The 16519-nt window shown below is 33.7% G+C and overlaps 1 protein-coding gene across 4 annotated transcripts in view; it reads right to left on the reverse strand.

Moving 5' to 3' along the window:
- Positions 1-442: 442 nt before the first annotated feature.
- STPG2 (sperm tail PG-rich repeat containing 2) overlaps positions 443-16519 on the reverse strand; it is a 617593-nt gene continuing 601516 nt past the window's right edge. For all 4 annotated transcript variants that reach the window (XM_059923912.1, XM_059923909.1, XM_059923910.1 and 1 more), the window contains 2 exons: positions 5219-5366; positions 443-572 (listed from right to left, as the gene is read on the reverse strand). In XM_059923912.1, coding sequence (XP_059779895.1) covers positions 5232-5366 — 135 coding nt within the window. In that variant the 3' untranslated portion in view covers positions 443-572; positions 5219-5231. The remainder of the gene's footprint in view (positions 573-5218; positions 5367-16519) is intronic.

Below are 16519 nucleotides of genomic sequence, written 5' to 3' on the forward strand. Positions count from 1 at the left end.
AAATATATTGGCTACTGGAATTAAATTGTGTTACCACAATTCAATCACTTTTTCCTTGCTCTCTTATTTGCACATAAAACTCACAAAAAGTAAAACATACTGACCATTCCTTTTATGATTTTTATTCTCCACTTTTATAATTTCAGAGAAATAAAGAGTAAGAAAATAAGTCAAGTGGATAACACATACACAGAATAACATCATTTGCTTTGTTTCAGCATGCCTGGTATTTGGAAAGTAATTGCATTCTCTGGACACAGAATGAGAGTCTAAAGTGAAAAAGACTTTTCATCAGATGTCTTTATTCAGCATTATATTTTGTATGAAAGCACTAGTAATATATATTGAGAAAGAATGCAACAAATACACATACTGTTTTTGTAATAGGAAAATTTTTGAGGAAAAAATAATTAAATGTCTTGCAAGAACAGATTTTTCTATCTCTTGAGGTTAGAAGAGCAATTATGTTTCTTTGAGCAGCTGATGGAGGACATCATCAAAATGGAATTACTTCTTTGTGAGAGAACTGTCAGCTTACCTTTATATTAATAGATAATAACTTTGGAATATATCTGTGGGGAAAGAAAGCCTGTTTCAGTAAGTGGTATCTTTATTGTACTACTCAACCTAAGGCAAAATATTCTCTCAGATTGCTCCTCTAGTTACATTACCTCAAATTTAAAAATATACAAAAATTTCACAAAATACCTTTTTTCTCCTAACCAAATTGACTAAGTATCACTGATATCAAGTATTTCATATTATGCCAAAATCCTAGCTTTTGGATTGTCCTAATGACTCTTCTAGAGATTCAGGGTACTTGAAAGTATATATTAAAATACATATTATACCTGCAATTGTTTGGATGTTACATCGTAATAATAGTGAATTTAGTAAGATGAAGTATCAACTGACAGAACAGAAGTCACAACTAAATAAACTGATAAAACTTTCAAAATATAATTTGATATACTGATTTATTCATTGATGAATATTTGAGGAATGAAGATCCTTTATAATATAATTGGTTTTAAAATGTACTTGTAGCACATAAAAGGCTGTACTAGATTTCATCTTAGGAGAAATCAATTTTTTCACGAAGTTTCATGTATGTGAGACTATACATGCCAAAAATATTTTATGTTTATTTCCATTATGACCAGGAACAGTTGAGCAAAATGTGGTTATTTGATCCAGGCTAAACCTGTGAAGTCCAGAGAATTTGTTTTGGTGACATCATCCTTGCTATTTGACATTCAGTTGGTGATTCTTTCCCAATTTTCAATCATCCAACACTCCTCTGTTATCTAGCTTGCTCCCCCTTCACCCAAACATGAGTGGAGCTGATAGCAGCCACTTGAACATGTTAACTCACTCATTTTTCTTTAGAGTTAATGTAGTAGCTCAGCCAAGCATTAGACTCCTCTCTAATTGTGAAATAAAATTGTTTTTCCTGAAAGTTAATTAAAGGAGGGAGCCTCTAAATGACACTATATTTACTGAAATGCAGAATAATTCTGAATCCAAATCTGATGTCCTTTTTTTGAGGTTCTCTAGTGGTAATGATAGGAGAGTATATAAAGAGAAAAGATGGAATCAGTTTTTTTGTTCATCCGTAATGGAAATGTTAAACAAGGAGCTAGTCTGCTTTGTCTTCTGAAGGTTTATTGCACAGAGGGTTTGGGATGCGGGTGGGCACATCTGGGACATGAAAACATTTTTGAAGGACTTATTTTGTGGCACCATGTAAAAATAAATAATTAAACATATAATCTTAACATGTTCTTTTAGTTTATAATGTGACAATAATAATCCTCAGAGAAATAAATACGCAAGTAAGTTAATAAATATACTTTCTTAAAAATACTGTATACTTTTAGTTGGGTGATGAGCATATAGTTACATGTCTAGGAAATATTATATTTAGTTATAAATGTTCATCAAAGACATATGATTTCAAGAATTGAGTGGTAAAAGGCAAAGAGCTTGGCAAACTATAGTAAAGGAAGAATTTCAGATATGGCAGAGTAACTTGTTGCAGACCAAGTCTCTGAGAAAAATTAGGGAATTTATTGTTGTTTATATCTAGTCAGGAGAATGGAGAGCTACACAGACAACCATGTCTTGTAAGGGCCAGGAACCTGGTGAGAAGGATGGGGAGGGCACAACTTTGAGCATAACATTGCCTTGGAGGACTGTTGTAGTTCCTAAGGCTAAGAAGACAGCCATGAAGTAGATAGGAATCTAAGCTGAGATTCTGGCCTTCTTAGGGTCTATAGAAACAAACCTTATAGTTCAGGTCCAAGATAGCAGGACTTGAGGGGACAAAAGTTCCAAAGAAAAGAGAACACTGATGAAAGTCTAGCATTGTGTCATTTTTTTTGGCCCCTCAAGCCATTGCTAAATTTTATTTGATGTTGGGTCAAGAGTCTAAGAAGTAGAGTCAGAAGTGGAAGGTAAAGATCTGGGCATCTGCACAGAGTGTTTGGCAGTTTCACAGGATGAAGGAAAAAATGTTAGGGGAGGAACTCTAGTGATTACCACTGACTTCCTGTTAGGATCATAGAAATGTTATACCCTAGGAACATGGATGATGAGAATTAGATCAATTCTCACAAAAATGGGAAGGTCAGTCCTAAACAAGGAAAACCCCACACTGGAAAAAATTGGTTTTCGCCATATTTAAGGTGCCTGAGAGAAAGCAGAAGAATATTCTGTCTGGAGGAAGATAGTATGAGACAAAACATCAAATTATCTCTATAATTTTTCATAAGCTAAAACCAACATTTAATCAAATTTATTAGGCATGCCAGGAGATAGAATTAAAAGACAGAAACTAAGAAAATAAACAATATGAGCAGATCCAAAGGTGAATCAAAGTTGGAGTTATGTATTAAGGCCTTTAAAATACTGAAGAGTAAGAAGCTTAACAAAATTGTTGATGAGATGGAGAATCTCACCATATAACTGGAATTTATAAACAATAATCAAATGGAAATTATAGAATTAAAAATATAATAATTGACATTAAGAATGCAACAGTGTGTTTAACTGCAGATTAGACTATTGAAGAGAGGATTAGTGATCTAGAAGAGAGATTGTTTGCAAATATACAGACTGAAGTACAGAAAGAAAAGAGAGTCTGTAATATAGAAAAAGAAATCCGGGATATATGACATACAATAAAAAGATTTAATATCTGTAATTATATTTTCAAAATAAGAAGAGAGAGAATGTTATAAAATGTTATAAAAGCAATATTTTAACAGATAATGTGAAAATTTTCCACAATTGATAAAAGGACATCAATCCACACAATCCAGAACTTTAGCAAATACCAAGGAGGATTGTGGCAGAGAGAAAGAAAACCTAGGCATATTAGAGTAAAATTAACTTTTTTAAATGCATAAAGAAAATTTGTAAAAGCAGCCAGATAAGACACATTATACTCAAAGAAAAAACATTTCATAAAAGAAACATGCAGAAGATAATGAAGTGACGTCTTTAAAATGCTGAACGAAAATATGTGTGAACCAGGAATTCTTTATCCAGGAAAAATATTCCTCAAAAATGAAAAAGAAATAAAAATGTTTCCAAACAAAAACTGAGAGGACTCTTCAACAGCAAATCTACATGAACCTACACATTAAAAGGAGTTCATTAGATAGAAGAATAATGATCCCAAATAGAAGCATAGAAATGAAAGACAGAATGAAGAGCAATGGAACAGATAAACACGTGGGTAAGTCTAAATGAATATAACTCAAGAAATGATAATAACCCCTTTGGGGCCAAAAATAGATATAGAATTGAAAATTATGACAATTATACCATAAATGGTAAGGCAGTGGTTTTAAATGAAAAGAAATTGCTTTTAAATCTTTGCATTTTAAAGGAAATAGTGCATATTAATAACTAATAATGATTATGAGTAAAGTTAATGGGCTATTGCTCCCTGTCATAACAAAACATATAACAGAAGCAAAAGTATAATGTGTGAAATGGAATTGAAAATGAGACATTATTGTAGACATTCTTTTTCAGCATAATTTACTGATGAATTCACTATTCCTAAACATGGATGTTCTAGATCCTCACTGTTCAATAGAAATATAATATGACCTATGACCATATTAAACAAGTAAAAATAAGCAGATGAAAATAAGCATAATGGTATATTTTAACACAATATATCTTAAATACCACCATTTCAACAAATAATATAAAATATTATTAATCAGATATTTTATACTCTTTTTGTCAAATTAAGTTTTCAAAATCTGGTGTGCATTTCAGACTTACAGCTCATTTCAAACTGAAATAGCCACATTTCAGGTGCTCAATAGTCACATGTGGTTAGTGGCTACCATAATGGACAGCAGAGGTCTAGACTGTAAGCAGGAATAAACTCAGATGACATCTATATGAATTTGATCTACTGACCAGTAAGTAGTCTAATGATATATCAGATATTAAAGTTTATATTTTATTGTAATACTTTAATAAATAATTTTCTGTTTAGAGTTTAGTTCCCTAGCAATTAATATAATCTCAGTTAGTTCCTGAAATATAATGCCACTTGGTGGTATGGATACCAAAATGAAAAGGAATTTTTGTCTGGAATACAATAACATCAAATTATTTAAATCCAGCCCCCTCCCCACCCCCCAAATCAAAGTCGAAACCACTGTCACAGTCATTATTATATAGTCAGTGTTTAACCCATAATTCAATAACAGCTATTTATCTATCTTAGTGCAATCTTGCTTGATTGTACAATTTGGTCAAAAAAGCCTAAATATCAATGAAATGTAATCTCACGATAACTGACTTAAGGATTGCCTTAATTTTCAATTACTTTGTATTGAAAAACATGTTAATTAAAAGAAAGTCTGTCACCTTTACCTCATTAAGGTAACTCTTCTATCTTGGCAACAAAGGTAAATGAAAAGCAGGCTTTATAAAAATGAAAATGTAATAGCTCTTCTTGACCAGATTGGTACTCATTTCTAGAAGCATGCAGATTGTCCTCTACTATAATCCCTTAATTACTCCTTGGGGCCATAAATATAACCAATCTTTAGAATAGGGATGCAAATATATTGCTTTGAAAACAGAAAAACTTTATGTCACCCAGAGATTCTGTATGACAGTTAAATTATGGATTGTAAAAATGTAGCAGCCATGTGATTCAATGAGGACAAGCAAGCACACTTACCATTTAGAAGATTCTACTTTGCTTCCTGGTGTTTTTGTTTGTTCTTTTGTTCTATAATTGAAGCATTTTCTCTTTTAATTGGGAAAAGATTTGATAGAGTGACATTAAATGTTCTTTTCAGAACAGAATGTCTTAAAAACGGACTGAGCTATGGATATTGAAACAAAAGAATAACATCTTAATTACATCATTCATAAACTTTAAAAAATTATTTTACATAAATCAATAATGGATTCATTAATGTAAATAACTTCTGTAACATACTAACACTATTCATTAATATCTTACACATTTAGATTCTTAGGGTCAATATATATAAATGTACTTTAAACTGTAAAAAAGTTACTAGTCATGAGGTTAACTAAAGTATGTTTAATAGTTTTCCCCAAAAGCATACATATTTGAGAGAGACCAAAATCTTTGGTGAAACCTTAACCATTTTTTGAAAAAAATACATAGTGTTTTGCATATATTAATATCAAATAATTTTATTCTCAAAACAAATTTTACTTCTAATGAAAGTAGATATTCGTTTCCCAGATGTGTCTTCTCTCAACATTTATCCTTTCAACAAATATTGATTAAATGCTTACCATCTGTCCAAAACTATCTTTAGTATTGTGAACATGCAGTAACAAAAGTTCATTTGCATTCACCATTCACATACCAATGAAAATATTGAGAAAGACAAAATTTGAAACTACTCTAAAAACTAGAAAACAAACAAAAACAAACAAAACCCCAGTGCCTAATTTTCAACTGCTGTGAGGAATGTCCATTGAATCTCTTGCTAGAAGGAGATGACTGATGGACAAAATTATGGAATTTCATTCAACCAATATGGATTGAGTGCCTCCTATATGACTGGTATCAGTCCTAACATAGCCCTATCAACACATATCCTTTTTTTTCATGTCCTCACCAAGAACACTGTGTAACAGGATATACAAAGAAGTTGGGTATTGAGATGCACAGCCGATAAGTACATATTTTTGAGAATACTGCATTCATAGATGTATATTGTTTCATTGTCTACATGTGATAGGATGAGAATTACAGATTTAGAACCAGTTTCATGAAAAAGGATACTTAATAGATCTCAGTGAAATTTTAGACTTGTACACTTATAATATTTGTGATGTTTGGAAGGTTATCTCCCCTTTATGAACCTCAGTTGCCTAATTTTTCAAATAGAGACAATGTTTATCCACCCTATACAAACTTTCTTGGTATATTAATTGAATTAAATATAGAAAGTAGTCTTTGTTCTTGAGAAGCAATATAGCTTAGTGATTAAAAGCATGGACTTTCTATGACCACACCCTTGCTATGTGCTTTCTTTGTGTCCTTAAGCAACTTACTTACTTACTCTCTGTGCTTTGTTTTTCACATTTGGAAAATGAGGATGATAAAATAATACCTATTTTGTAGTATTGTATGGAGGACTAAATGAATTAATATATTTAAAGCATATCAAGCCTGGCATATCAACACCATTATTTAAGTATCAAGTATTGTCATTATTATTATTACTACTTGTATAGTGTCCTCCCAGAAAGTAAATATTTGCATCAAGTTACTTAAAAATAAATTTCTGATGCAAAGAGACAGAAAGATATCCTGTTAAGTGGATTGGAAGAATTACTATTGTTAAAATGTCCATACGATCTAAAGCAATCTACATATTTAATGCAATCTCTGTCAAAATACCCATGACATTTTTCACAGAACTAGAAAAAATAATCCAAAAATTGATATAGAACCACAAAAGACCCTGAATAGCCAAAGCAATTTTGAGAAAAAAGAACAAAGCTGGAGTTATCACACTCCCTGACTTCAGGCTATACTACAAAGCTACAGTAATCAAAACAGTATGGTACTGGCACAAAAAGAGACACATAGATCAATGGAACAGAACAGAGACCCCCAAAAATAAACCCATGCACTATGGTCAATCTATGACAAAGGAGGAAGGAATAGACAATGGGGAAAAGTCAGTCTCTTCAATAAGTGGTGCTGGGAAAACAGGACAGCTACATGTAAAAGAATGAAATTAGAACACTCTCTAACACTATATATAAAAATAAACTCAAAATGGATTAAAGGCCTAAATGTAAAATGGGATAGTATAAAACTACTAGAAGAAAACATAGGCAGAACACTGTGACATAAATCATAGCAATATTTTTTTTGGATCTGTCTCTTAAGGCAAAGGAAACAAAAGTAAAAAGGAACAAATGGGATCTTAATGAACCTTAAAAGAAATGGGAAAATATGAAACTTAAAAGCTTTTGCACAACAAAGGAAACCATCAACAAAATGAACAGACAACCTATGGAATGGGAGAAAATATCTGCAAGTGATGTGACCAACAAGGGGTTAATATCCCAAATATAAAAACAGTTCACACAACTCAATATCAAAAAAAAAAAAAAAACTCAATCAAAAAATGGACAGAAGACCTGAGCAAACATTTCTCCAAAGAAGATAAACATATGGCTAACAGAAACATGAAAATGTGCTCAATATTGCTAATTATTAGAGAAATGCAAATCAAAACAACAATGAGATATTACCTCATGCCTGTCAGAATGGCTATCATCAAAAAGTCTACAAATAACAAATGTTGGCCAGGATGTGGAGAAAGGGGAACCCCAGAAAACCATAGGTGGGAATGTAAATTGGAGCAGCCACTAAGGAAAACAGTATGAAGGTTCCTCAAAAAACTAAAATTAGAACTACAGTATGATCCAGCAATTCCACTCCTGGGTATATATCCAAATAAAATGAAAACACTAATTTGAAAAGATGCATGCACCCCAGTGTTCATAGCAACATTATTTACAATATCCAGGATATGGAAGCAGCCTAAGTGTCCATCAACAGATGAATGGATAAAGAAGATGTGGTATATATATACAATGTAATACTACTCAGCCATAAAAAAAGAATGAAATAGTGCCATTTGCAGCAACATGGATGGACCTAGAGATTATAATACTAAGTGGAATAAGTCAGACAAAGACAAATATCATATGATATCACTTATATGTGGAATCTAAAAAAAAGACACAAATGAACTTATTTACAAAACAGAACAATGAACCAATGTTCATAGAATTACTCCCAAAAATATAGTCATAATCCAAAATTTTCATGGTTTAAAAAAGGAAAACTGGGTAAATTCCATTTATTCCGCCTTCCTCTCATTTATCCCACAAGTGGATATCAAGTGCTTACAACATACCAGGCACTGTACTAGGGTCTAATGTTAAAATTGTCAAGAAATAAGATAAAATTTCAGGCCTTGTGAAATCCACTACCAATAATCAGATAATCATAAAATAAACGTAAAATCAAACAGTGATAAGAACTCTTAAGAAGAGGTACATAAGACAAATTGGAAGATTTGACCAAGGAAGGGCAATAATTGGCTTCATTAAGGAAGTGATGTTTGAACTGAAGTCTGAAGGAAGGATAGAGCTTAGCTAGGCAATGGTGATGGGGGGATGGAGGGAGGTACTCCAGCCTCAGAGATCAATATAAGCAAAGACTCTGTAGAGTGTTCTAGTAACTGAAAGAAGACCAGTGGGCCTGGAGTGGAATAAAGAAACAGAGGCATCACGAGGTATGATGCTTTGGAGGTAAATAAGCCAAGTTAAGGAGTCTTTATGATGAACGTGATTAGAGACCACTGAGGTTTATTAAAAACAGGGTGAGAGATGATTTTCTGATATACTTTTCAGAAAGATCCTTCATTACTATATTTTGCATTAATGCTTTTATAATAAAAACATTGAATAGCATGTGTGTATTATCTAATTACTGAAATAATTGTGTATCACCAATTTCAATGGGAATTATTTATTTTTATTTATTTTCTTAAATGAGAATTACTCAGCAAGAGGTTTTTCAGGTTACAATTATCTTCTGGAAGCAGGGAAGACTATAGTCTGAAGCTCAGAGGAGAAGAATGGGTTAAAGATGAAAATTTGCAGGTTGTCTGCAAATAGACTATAGAGAGATTATAGTACAAGATAAGGACCCAGGGTCAAATTTACGAAACCAAATTCATGGCCATATATGGGAAAGGAGGCTATAAAAGACAAAAATGGAGCAGGCAGAGAGGCAGGAGGAAAAGCAGAGTAGTATGTCAGCAAAGCCAAGAGAAGAGAGTGTACCAAGATTTCAACACTGCTGAGAAGTCTAATAATAAGTGGACTGAAAAACATTCTTCATTTTGAAACAGAAGGAGTACACTAATTAACTTAGTTGAGGTAAGCTAAAGTGAATATAAGCCAGACTGGAGGAAATTGAGAAGAGGAGAAGAAAGTACAGCATTAATGAGAAACTTTTTCAAGAACTTAGCTTCAAGGATAGAAAAGAGAAAGACAAAACCAGAGGTAAATGGAGCATCTGGAAATACTGGTTTATAATTTTAGTTTTATTTTTTTAACAGAGGAGATTTAAAACTATCTAAAGATGAGAAATTACCCTGTTGATGAGAATAAGAGGGCATAACCAATAGTAAAATGTCCCAGAAAGTATAGAAAGAGGATAAAATCCATAGCATAAGATATTTGGAGTTACTAGTATTAGAAAAAATGAATGAGTTTCTATTGTAGCAGTTGAAAGGATTATGAGATAAAGCCAGATGTATATAAATTTATGAATTAAATAAAATGTAAATGAGAGACTTTCCATCTGATGTCTTTTTGTTGGTTTGTCTTTATAGCTGGCATCAAGTGTTCCTCCTACTCAAATTCCCACAGATACGGCCAAGGAAACATATGATTAGGGAAAACTCTATTAATGAAAAACAGGGATGGAACATTATCTGCTGAAATTTTCAAACAATTACAGGTAGATATAATAGTGATGGGAATGGACTGAAGGAGATTTAGAGAGCTGATTCAGGCTTCCTATCCCCCATCCTCAACCTACTTCCAAGTAGAAATATTCACTTCAGGAAGCTGAAATTTTGTCATTCTCAATCTAGAGATAATTAAGTAGTGTAATATTGAGATTAAATACTGGAGTCAGTAGAGGGTTTTTTTGAATTTTTTATTTTTAATTTTTATTGAAATATAGTTGATTTACAATGTGTTTCAGATGTACAGCAAAGTGATTCATATATATATATATTTTTTATATTCTCTTCCATTATAGGTTATTACAAGATATTAAATATAGTTCCCTGTGCTATACAGTAGGTCCTTGTTGGTTATCTATATTATATAGAGTAGTGTGTATATTTTAATTCCAAACTCCTAATTTATCCCTCCCCCCTCCCCTTTGGTAACCATAAGTTTGTTTTTCACGTCTGTGAGTCTATTTCTGTTTTGTAAATAAGTTCATTTGTATCACTTTTTTTAGATTCCACATGTAAATGATATCATATGATATTTGTCTTTCTCTGTCTGGCTTACTTAGCTTAGTATGATAATCTCTAGGTCTATCCATGTTGCTGTAAATGGCATTATTTCATTCTTTTTTAAGGCTAATATTCCATTATATATATAATAATATTATATATAATAGTCATATATATGTGTGTGTGTGTATATATATATACACACATACCACATCTTCTTTATCCATTCATATGTTGATGGACATTTAGGTTGCTTCCATGTCTTGGCTATTGTAAATAGTGCTGCAATGAACATTGGGTGCATGTATCTTTTCGAATTACGTTTTTTTCTAGAATATGCCCAGGAGTCAGATTGCAGGATCATATGGAAGCTCTATTTTTAGTTTCTTAAGGAAACTTCATATTGTTCTTTATAGTGGCTGTACAAATGTACATTCCCACCCACAGTTCCTTTTTTTCCACACCCTCTCCAGCATTTATTATTTGTAGACTTTTTGATGTTGGTCCTTCTGATCCCTGTGAGGTGATAACTCATTGTAATTTTGATTTGCATTTCTCTAATAAATAAGTGTTGAGCATCTTTTCATGTGCCTGTTGCCCATCTATATGTCTTCTTTGGAGGAATGACTTTTTAGATCTTCTTCCAGTTTTTGATTAGGTTGTTTGCTTTTTTAATATTGAGCTATATGAGCTATTTGTATATTTTGGAGATTAATTCCTGGTCAGTTGCATCATTTGCAAATATTTTTTTCCATGATATAGGTTGTCTTTTTTTCTGTTTATGGTTTCCTCTGCTATGCAAAAGCTTTTAAGTTTAATTAGATCCCATTTGTTTATTTTTGTTTTTATTTTCATTACTCTAGGAGGTAGATCCAAAAAGATATTGCTGCAATTAATGTCAAGGAGTGTTCAGCCTGTGTTTTCCTCTAGGAGTTTTATAGTATCTGGTCTTATATTTAGGTCTTTAATCCATTTTCAGTTTATTTTTGTGTATGGTATTAGAGAATGTTCTAATTCCATTCTTTTACATGTATCTGCCCAGTTGGCCCAGCAACATTTATGGAAGAGACTGTCTTTTCTCCAGTGTATATTCTTGCTTCCTTTGTCGCAGATTAATTGACCATATGTGCATAGGTTTAATTATGGGCTTTCTATCCTGTTCCATGGATCAATATTTTTGTTTTTGTGCCAGCACCAAACTGTTTTGATTACTGTAACTTTGTAGTATAGTCTGCAGTCAGGCAGCCTGATTCCTCCATCTTTATTTTTCTTAAGTTTGCTATTGCCTATTCAGGGTCTTTAGTGTTTCCATACAAATTTAAAAATTTTTTTGTTCTAGATCTGTGAACAATGCCATTGGTAATTTGATAGGAATTGCACTGAATCTGTAGATTATCATGGGTAGTATGGTCATTTTTAACAGTATTGAGTCTTCCAATCCAAGAACATGGTATATCTTTCCATTTGTTTGTGTCATCTTCAATTTCTTTCATCAGCATCTTACAATTTTTGAAGTACAGGTCTTTTGCCTCCTTAAGTAGGTATTTTCCTAGGTATTTTATTATTTTCATGCAATGGTAAATGTGATTGTTTCCTTAGTTTCTCTTTCTGATCTTCCATTGTTACTGTATAGAAATGCAACAGATTCTGTGTATTAATTTTGTATCCTGCAACTTTACTGAATTCACTGATGAGCTCTAGTAGTTTTCTGGTAGCATCTTTAGGATTTTCTGTGTATAATATCATGCCGTCTACAAACAGTGACAGTTTTACTTCTTCTTTTCTAATTTGGATTCTTTACTTTCTTTTTCTTCTCTGATTGCTGTGGCTAGGACTTGCAAAACTATGTTGAATAAAACTGGCGAGAGCATATATCCTTGTCTTCTTCTTGATCTCAGAGGAAATGCCTTCAGCTTTTCACTGTTAAGTATGATGTTAGCTGCTTGTCTGTCAAAAATGGCCTTTATTATGTTGAGGTAAGTTCCCTCTGTGCCCACTTTCTGGAGAGTTTTTAATCATAAATGGATGTTGAATTTTATCCAAAGCTTTTTATGCATGAATTGAGATGATCATATGGTTTTTATTCTTCAATTTGTTAATGTGGTGTATCATAATGATTGATTTGCAGATATTGAAAAATATTTGCATCCCTAGGATTAATCTCACTTGATCATGGTGTATGAACCTTTGAATGTATTGTTGGATTTGGTTTGCTACTATTTTGTTGAAGATTTTTTCATCTATGTTCGTCAGTGATATTGGCCTGTAATTTCCTTTTTTGTGATATTTTTGTTTGGTTTTTGTATCACAGTGATGGTGGCCTCATAGAATGAGTTTGGAAGTGTTCCTTCCCTTGCAATGTTTTGGAATAGTTTCAGAAGTATAGATGTTAGCTCTTCTCTAAATGTTTGATAGAATAATAGAATTCACCTGTGAAGCCATCTGGTCCTGGACTTTTGTTTGTTGGAAGTTTTTTAATCACAGTTTCAATTTCAGTACTTGTGATTGGCCTGTTCATATTTTCTATTTCTTCTTGGTTCCATCTTGGAGATTGTGTCTTTCTAAGAAATGGACAAATTCTTCTAGGTTGTCCATTTTATTTGTCATATAGTTGTTTGTAGTAGTCTTTTATGATTGTTTGTATTTTTGTGGTGTCCCTTGTAACTTCTCCTTTTTCATTTCTAATTGTATTGATTTGGACCCTCTCCCCTTTTTTCTTGATTAGTCTAGCTGAAGGTTTATCAATTTTGTTTATCTTTTCAAAGAACCAGGTTTTAGTTTCATTGATTTTTTCTATTGTTTTTTTAGTCTCTATTTCATTTATTTCTGCTCTGATCTTTATGATTCCTTTCCTTCTAATTTTGGGTTTTGTTTGTTCTTCTTTCTCTAGTTGCTTTAGGTGTAATGTTAGGTTGTTTATATGAGATGTTCCTTGTTTCTGGAGGTAAGTTTATATTGCTATAAACTTCCCTCTTAGAACTGATTTTGTTCCATCCCATAGGTTTTGGATCATTGTGTCTTCATTTTCATTGGTCTCTGGGTATTTTTTGATTTCCTCTTTGATTTCTTCAGTGATCCATTCGTTGTTTAGCAGCATATTATTTAGCCTCCACGTGTTTGTGCTTTTTGCAGTTTTTTCTTGTAGTTGATTTCTAATCTCATTGTGATCAGAAAAGATGCTCTATATGATTTCAATTTTCTTAGATTTACCGAGGCTTGCTTTGTGGCCCAGCATGTGATCTATCTTGGAGAATGTTCCATGGGCACCTGAAAAGAATGTGTATTCTGCTGCTTTCAGATGGAATGCTCTATAAACATCAATTAAATAGCAATTAAGTCTATCTGGTCTAATGTGTCATTTAAGGCCTGTGTTTCCTTCTTGATTTTCTGTCTGGATGATCTTTCCATTGATGAAAGTGTGGTGTTAATGTCCCCCACTATTATTGTGTTACTGTCAACTTCTCCTTTTATGTCTCTTAACATTTACCTTGTATATCAAGGTGCTCCTATGTTGGGTGCATATATATTTATGATTGTTATATATTCTTGGGTTGATCCCTTGGTTATTATGTAGTATCCTTCTTTATCTCTTGTAACAGTCTTTATTTTAAAGTCTATTTTGTGTGATTTTTCCATCCCCTCAATTTATGTCTGTATGTGTCTCTAGATCTGAAGTGGGTCTCTTGTAGAGAGCACATATACGAGTCTTGTTTTTGTATCCAATAAGCCAGTCTATGTCTTTTGGTTGGAGCATTTAATCCCTTTACATTTAAGGTAATTATCAGTATGTATGTTCTTATTTCCACTTTGTTAATTGTTTTGGATTTGTTTTTGTAGGTCTTTTTCCCTACTTTCTCTTTTCTTCTCTTCTCTCATGATTTAATGACTTTCTTTAGTGTTGTGTTTGGATTTCATTTTTTATTTGTGTGTATATCTATTGTAGATTTCTGGTTTGTGGTTACCATGAAGTTTTGTTATAGCAGTCTATATGTATATATATACATGATTGTTTTAAGTTGCTGATTGCTTTATTTCAAATGCATTTCAAATACCCTGCATTTGTACTCTTCTCCTCTCACAATTATTGGTTTAGATATCATATTTGTGTGTGGATGATTTCCTGCCTTTACTGTATGTTTGCCTTTACTGACTGGTGAGCTTTCCCATTCATAATTTTCTTGTTTCTAATTGTGCCCTTTCCTTTTCTGCATAGAGAAGTTCCTTTAGCATTTGTTGTAAAGCTGATTTGGTGGTGCTAAATTCTCTGAGCTTTTGCTTATCTGTAAAGCTTTTGATTTCTCCATCAAATCAGAATGAGAGCTTGCTGGGTAGAGTATTCTTGGTTGTACGTTTTTCCCTTTCATCACTTTAAATATATCCTGTGACTGCCTTCTTACTGGCAGATCTTCTGCTGAAAAATCAGCTGATAACCTTATGGGGGTTCCTTTGTGTATTATTTGTTGCTTTTCCCTCATTGCTTTTAATATTTTCTCTTTATCTATAATTTTTGTCAGTCTGATTACTGTGTCTTGGTGTGTTTCCTGTTGGGTTTATCCTGTATGGTAATCTCTCTGCTTCCTGGACTTGGGTGACTGCTTCCTTTCCCATGTTAGGGAGGTTTTCAGCTATTATGTCTTCAAACATTACCTCAGGCTCTTTCTCTCTCTCTTGTCCTTCTGAGACCCCTATAATGTGAATGTTGGTGCATTTGACATTGTCTGAGAGGTCTTTTAAACTGTCCTTGTTTCTTTTCATTCTTTTTTCTTTACTCTGTTCCATAGTGATTTCCACCACTCTGTCTTGCAGCTCACTTATCTGTTCTTCTGCCTCACTTACTCTGTTACTTATTCCTTCTAGTGCATTTTTCATTTCAATTATTGTGTTCTTCAACTGTTTGGTTGTTCTTTGTTTTTTCTAATTCTTTGTTAAAAACTTCTTGTAACTTCTCACTCTGTGCATCCATTCTTTTCCTGAGTTCTTGGATCATCTTTACAATCATTACTCTGAACTCTTTCTTGGGTAGATAGCCTATCTCCATGCCTCTTCATTATTCTTCTGGGGTTTTATCCTGTCTCTTCATCTGGAACATGTTCCTCTGCCATCTCATTTTGTCTAAACTTCTATTTGTATTTTTATGTATGTGGAAGGTTAGTTATGTTTCTTTACCTTGGAGAAGTTGCCCTCTGTAGGGGATGTCCTATGTGTCCCAGCAGTACACTCACCTCTTGTCATCCAATGGCCAGGGACCAGCTGGTCCAAGGGTAGGTTCTGACCTATGTTTGTGGACTCAGTTCCACAGGATGTGGGACTTTATATTTCTTGCTTCTGGTCCCTGCCACTGATGGGTGGAGTTGAGTCTTGGCCCTAAGGTGGGCAGGGCCATGTGAAGGGGCATGTCTAGAGGTTGCTGTGGGCTCCAGAAGTTTTTAGGCAGCCTCTCTGTCTGGGTGGGACTGTTTTCCTGCCCTGCTGGTTGTTTGGCCTGGGGCAACCCAGCACTGGAACCTAAGGCTGTTGGTTGGACCACGCCTTGGTGCTAATGTCCCAAGCAAGATGTCAGCCTTCAGATGAGTACTCCCCGATATATTTACCACCAGCTTTTATATCCCAAGAGAGGGTCACAGCTGCCCCCCACCTCCCCATGAGACCCTCCAAGACCAGCAGGTAGGTCTGGCCCAGCCTCCTATAAAGTCACTGCTTTTGCCCTGGGTCCCAGTGCACATGGAGATCTTGTGTGTGTCCTCCAAGAGTGGTGTCTCTTTTCCCCCCAGTCCTGTGGAGCTGCTGTGATCAGGACCCACTGGCCTTCAAAGCCAAATGCTCTTGGGGCTATCCTCCTGACGCCAGACCCCCAGGCTGGAGAGCCTGACGTGGAGCTCAGAATCCTCACTCCTATGGGTGAACTTCTGCAATATAATTATTCTCCA

Source organism: Balaenoptera ricei, chromosome 5 (genome assembly GCF_028023285.1).
Source record: "Balaenoptera ricei isolate mBalRic1 chromosome 5, mBalRic1.hap2, whole genome shotgun sequence".
NCBI lineage: Eukaryota > Metazoa > Chordata > Mammalia > Artiodactyla > Balaenopteridae > Balaenoptera > Balaenoptera ricei.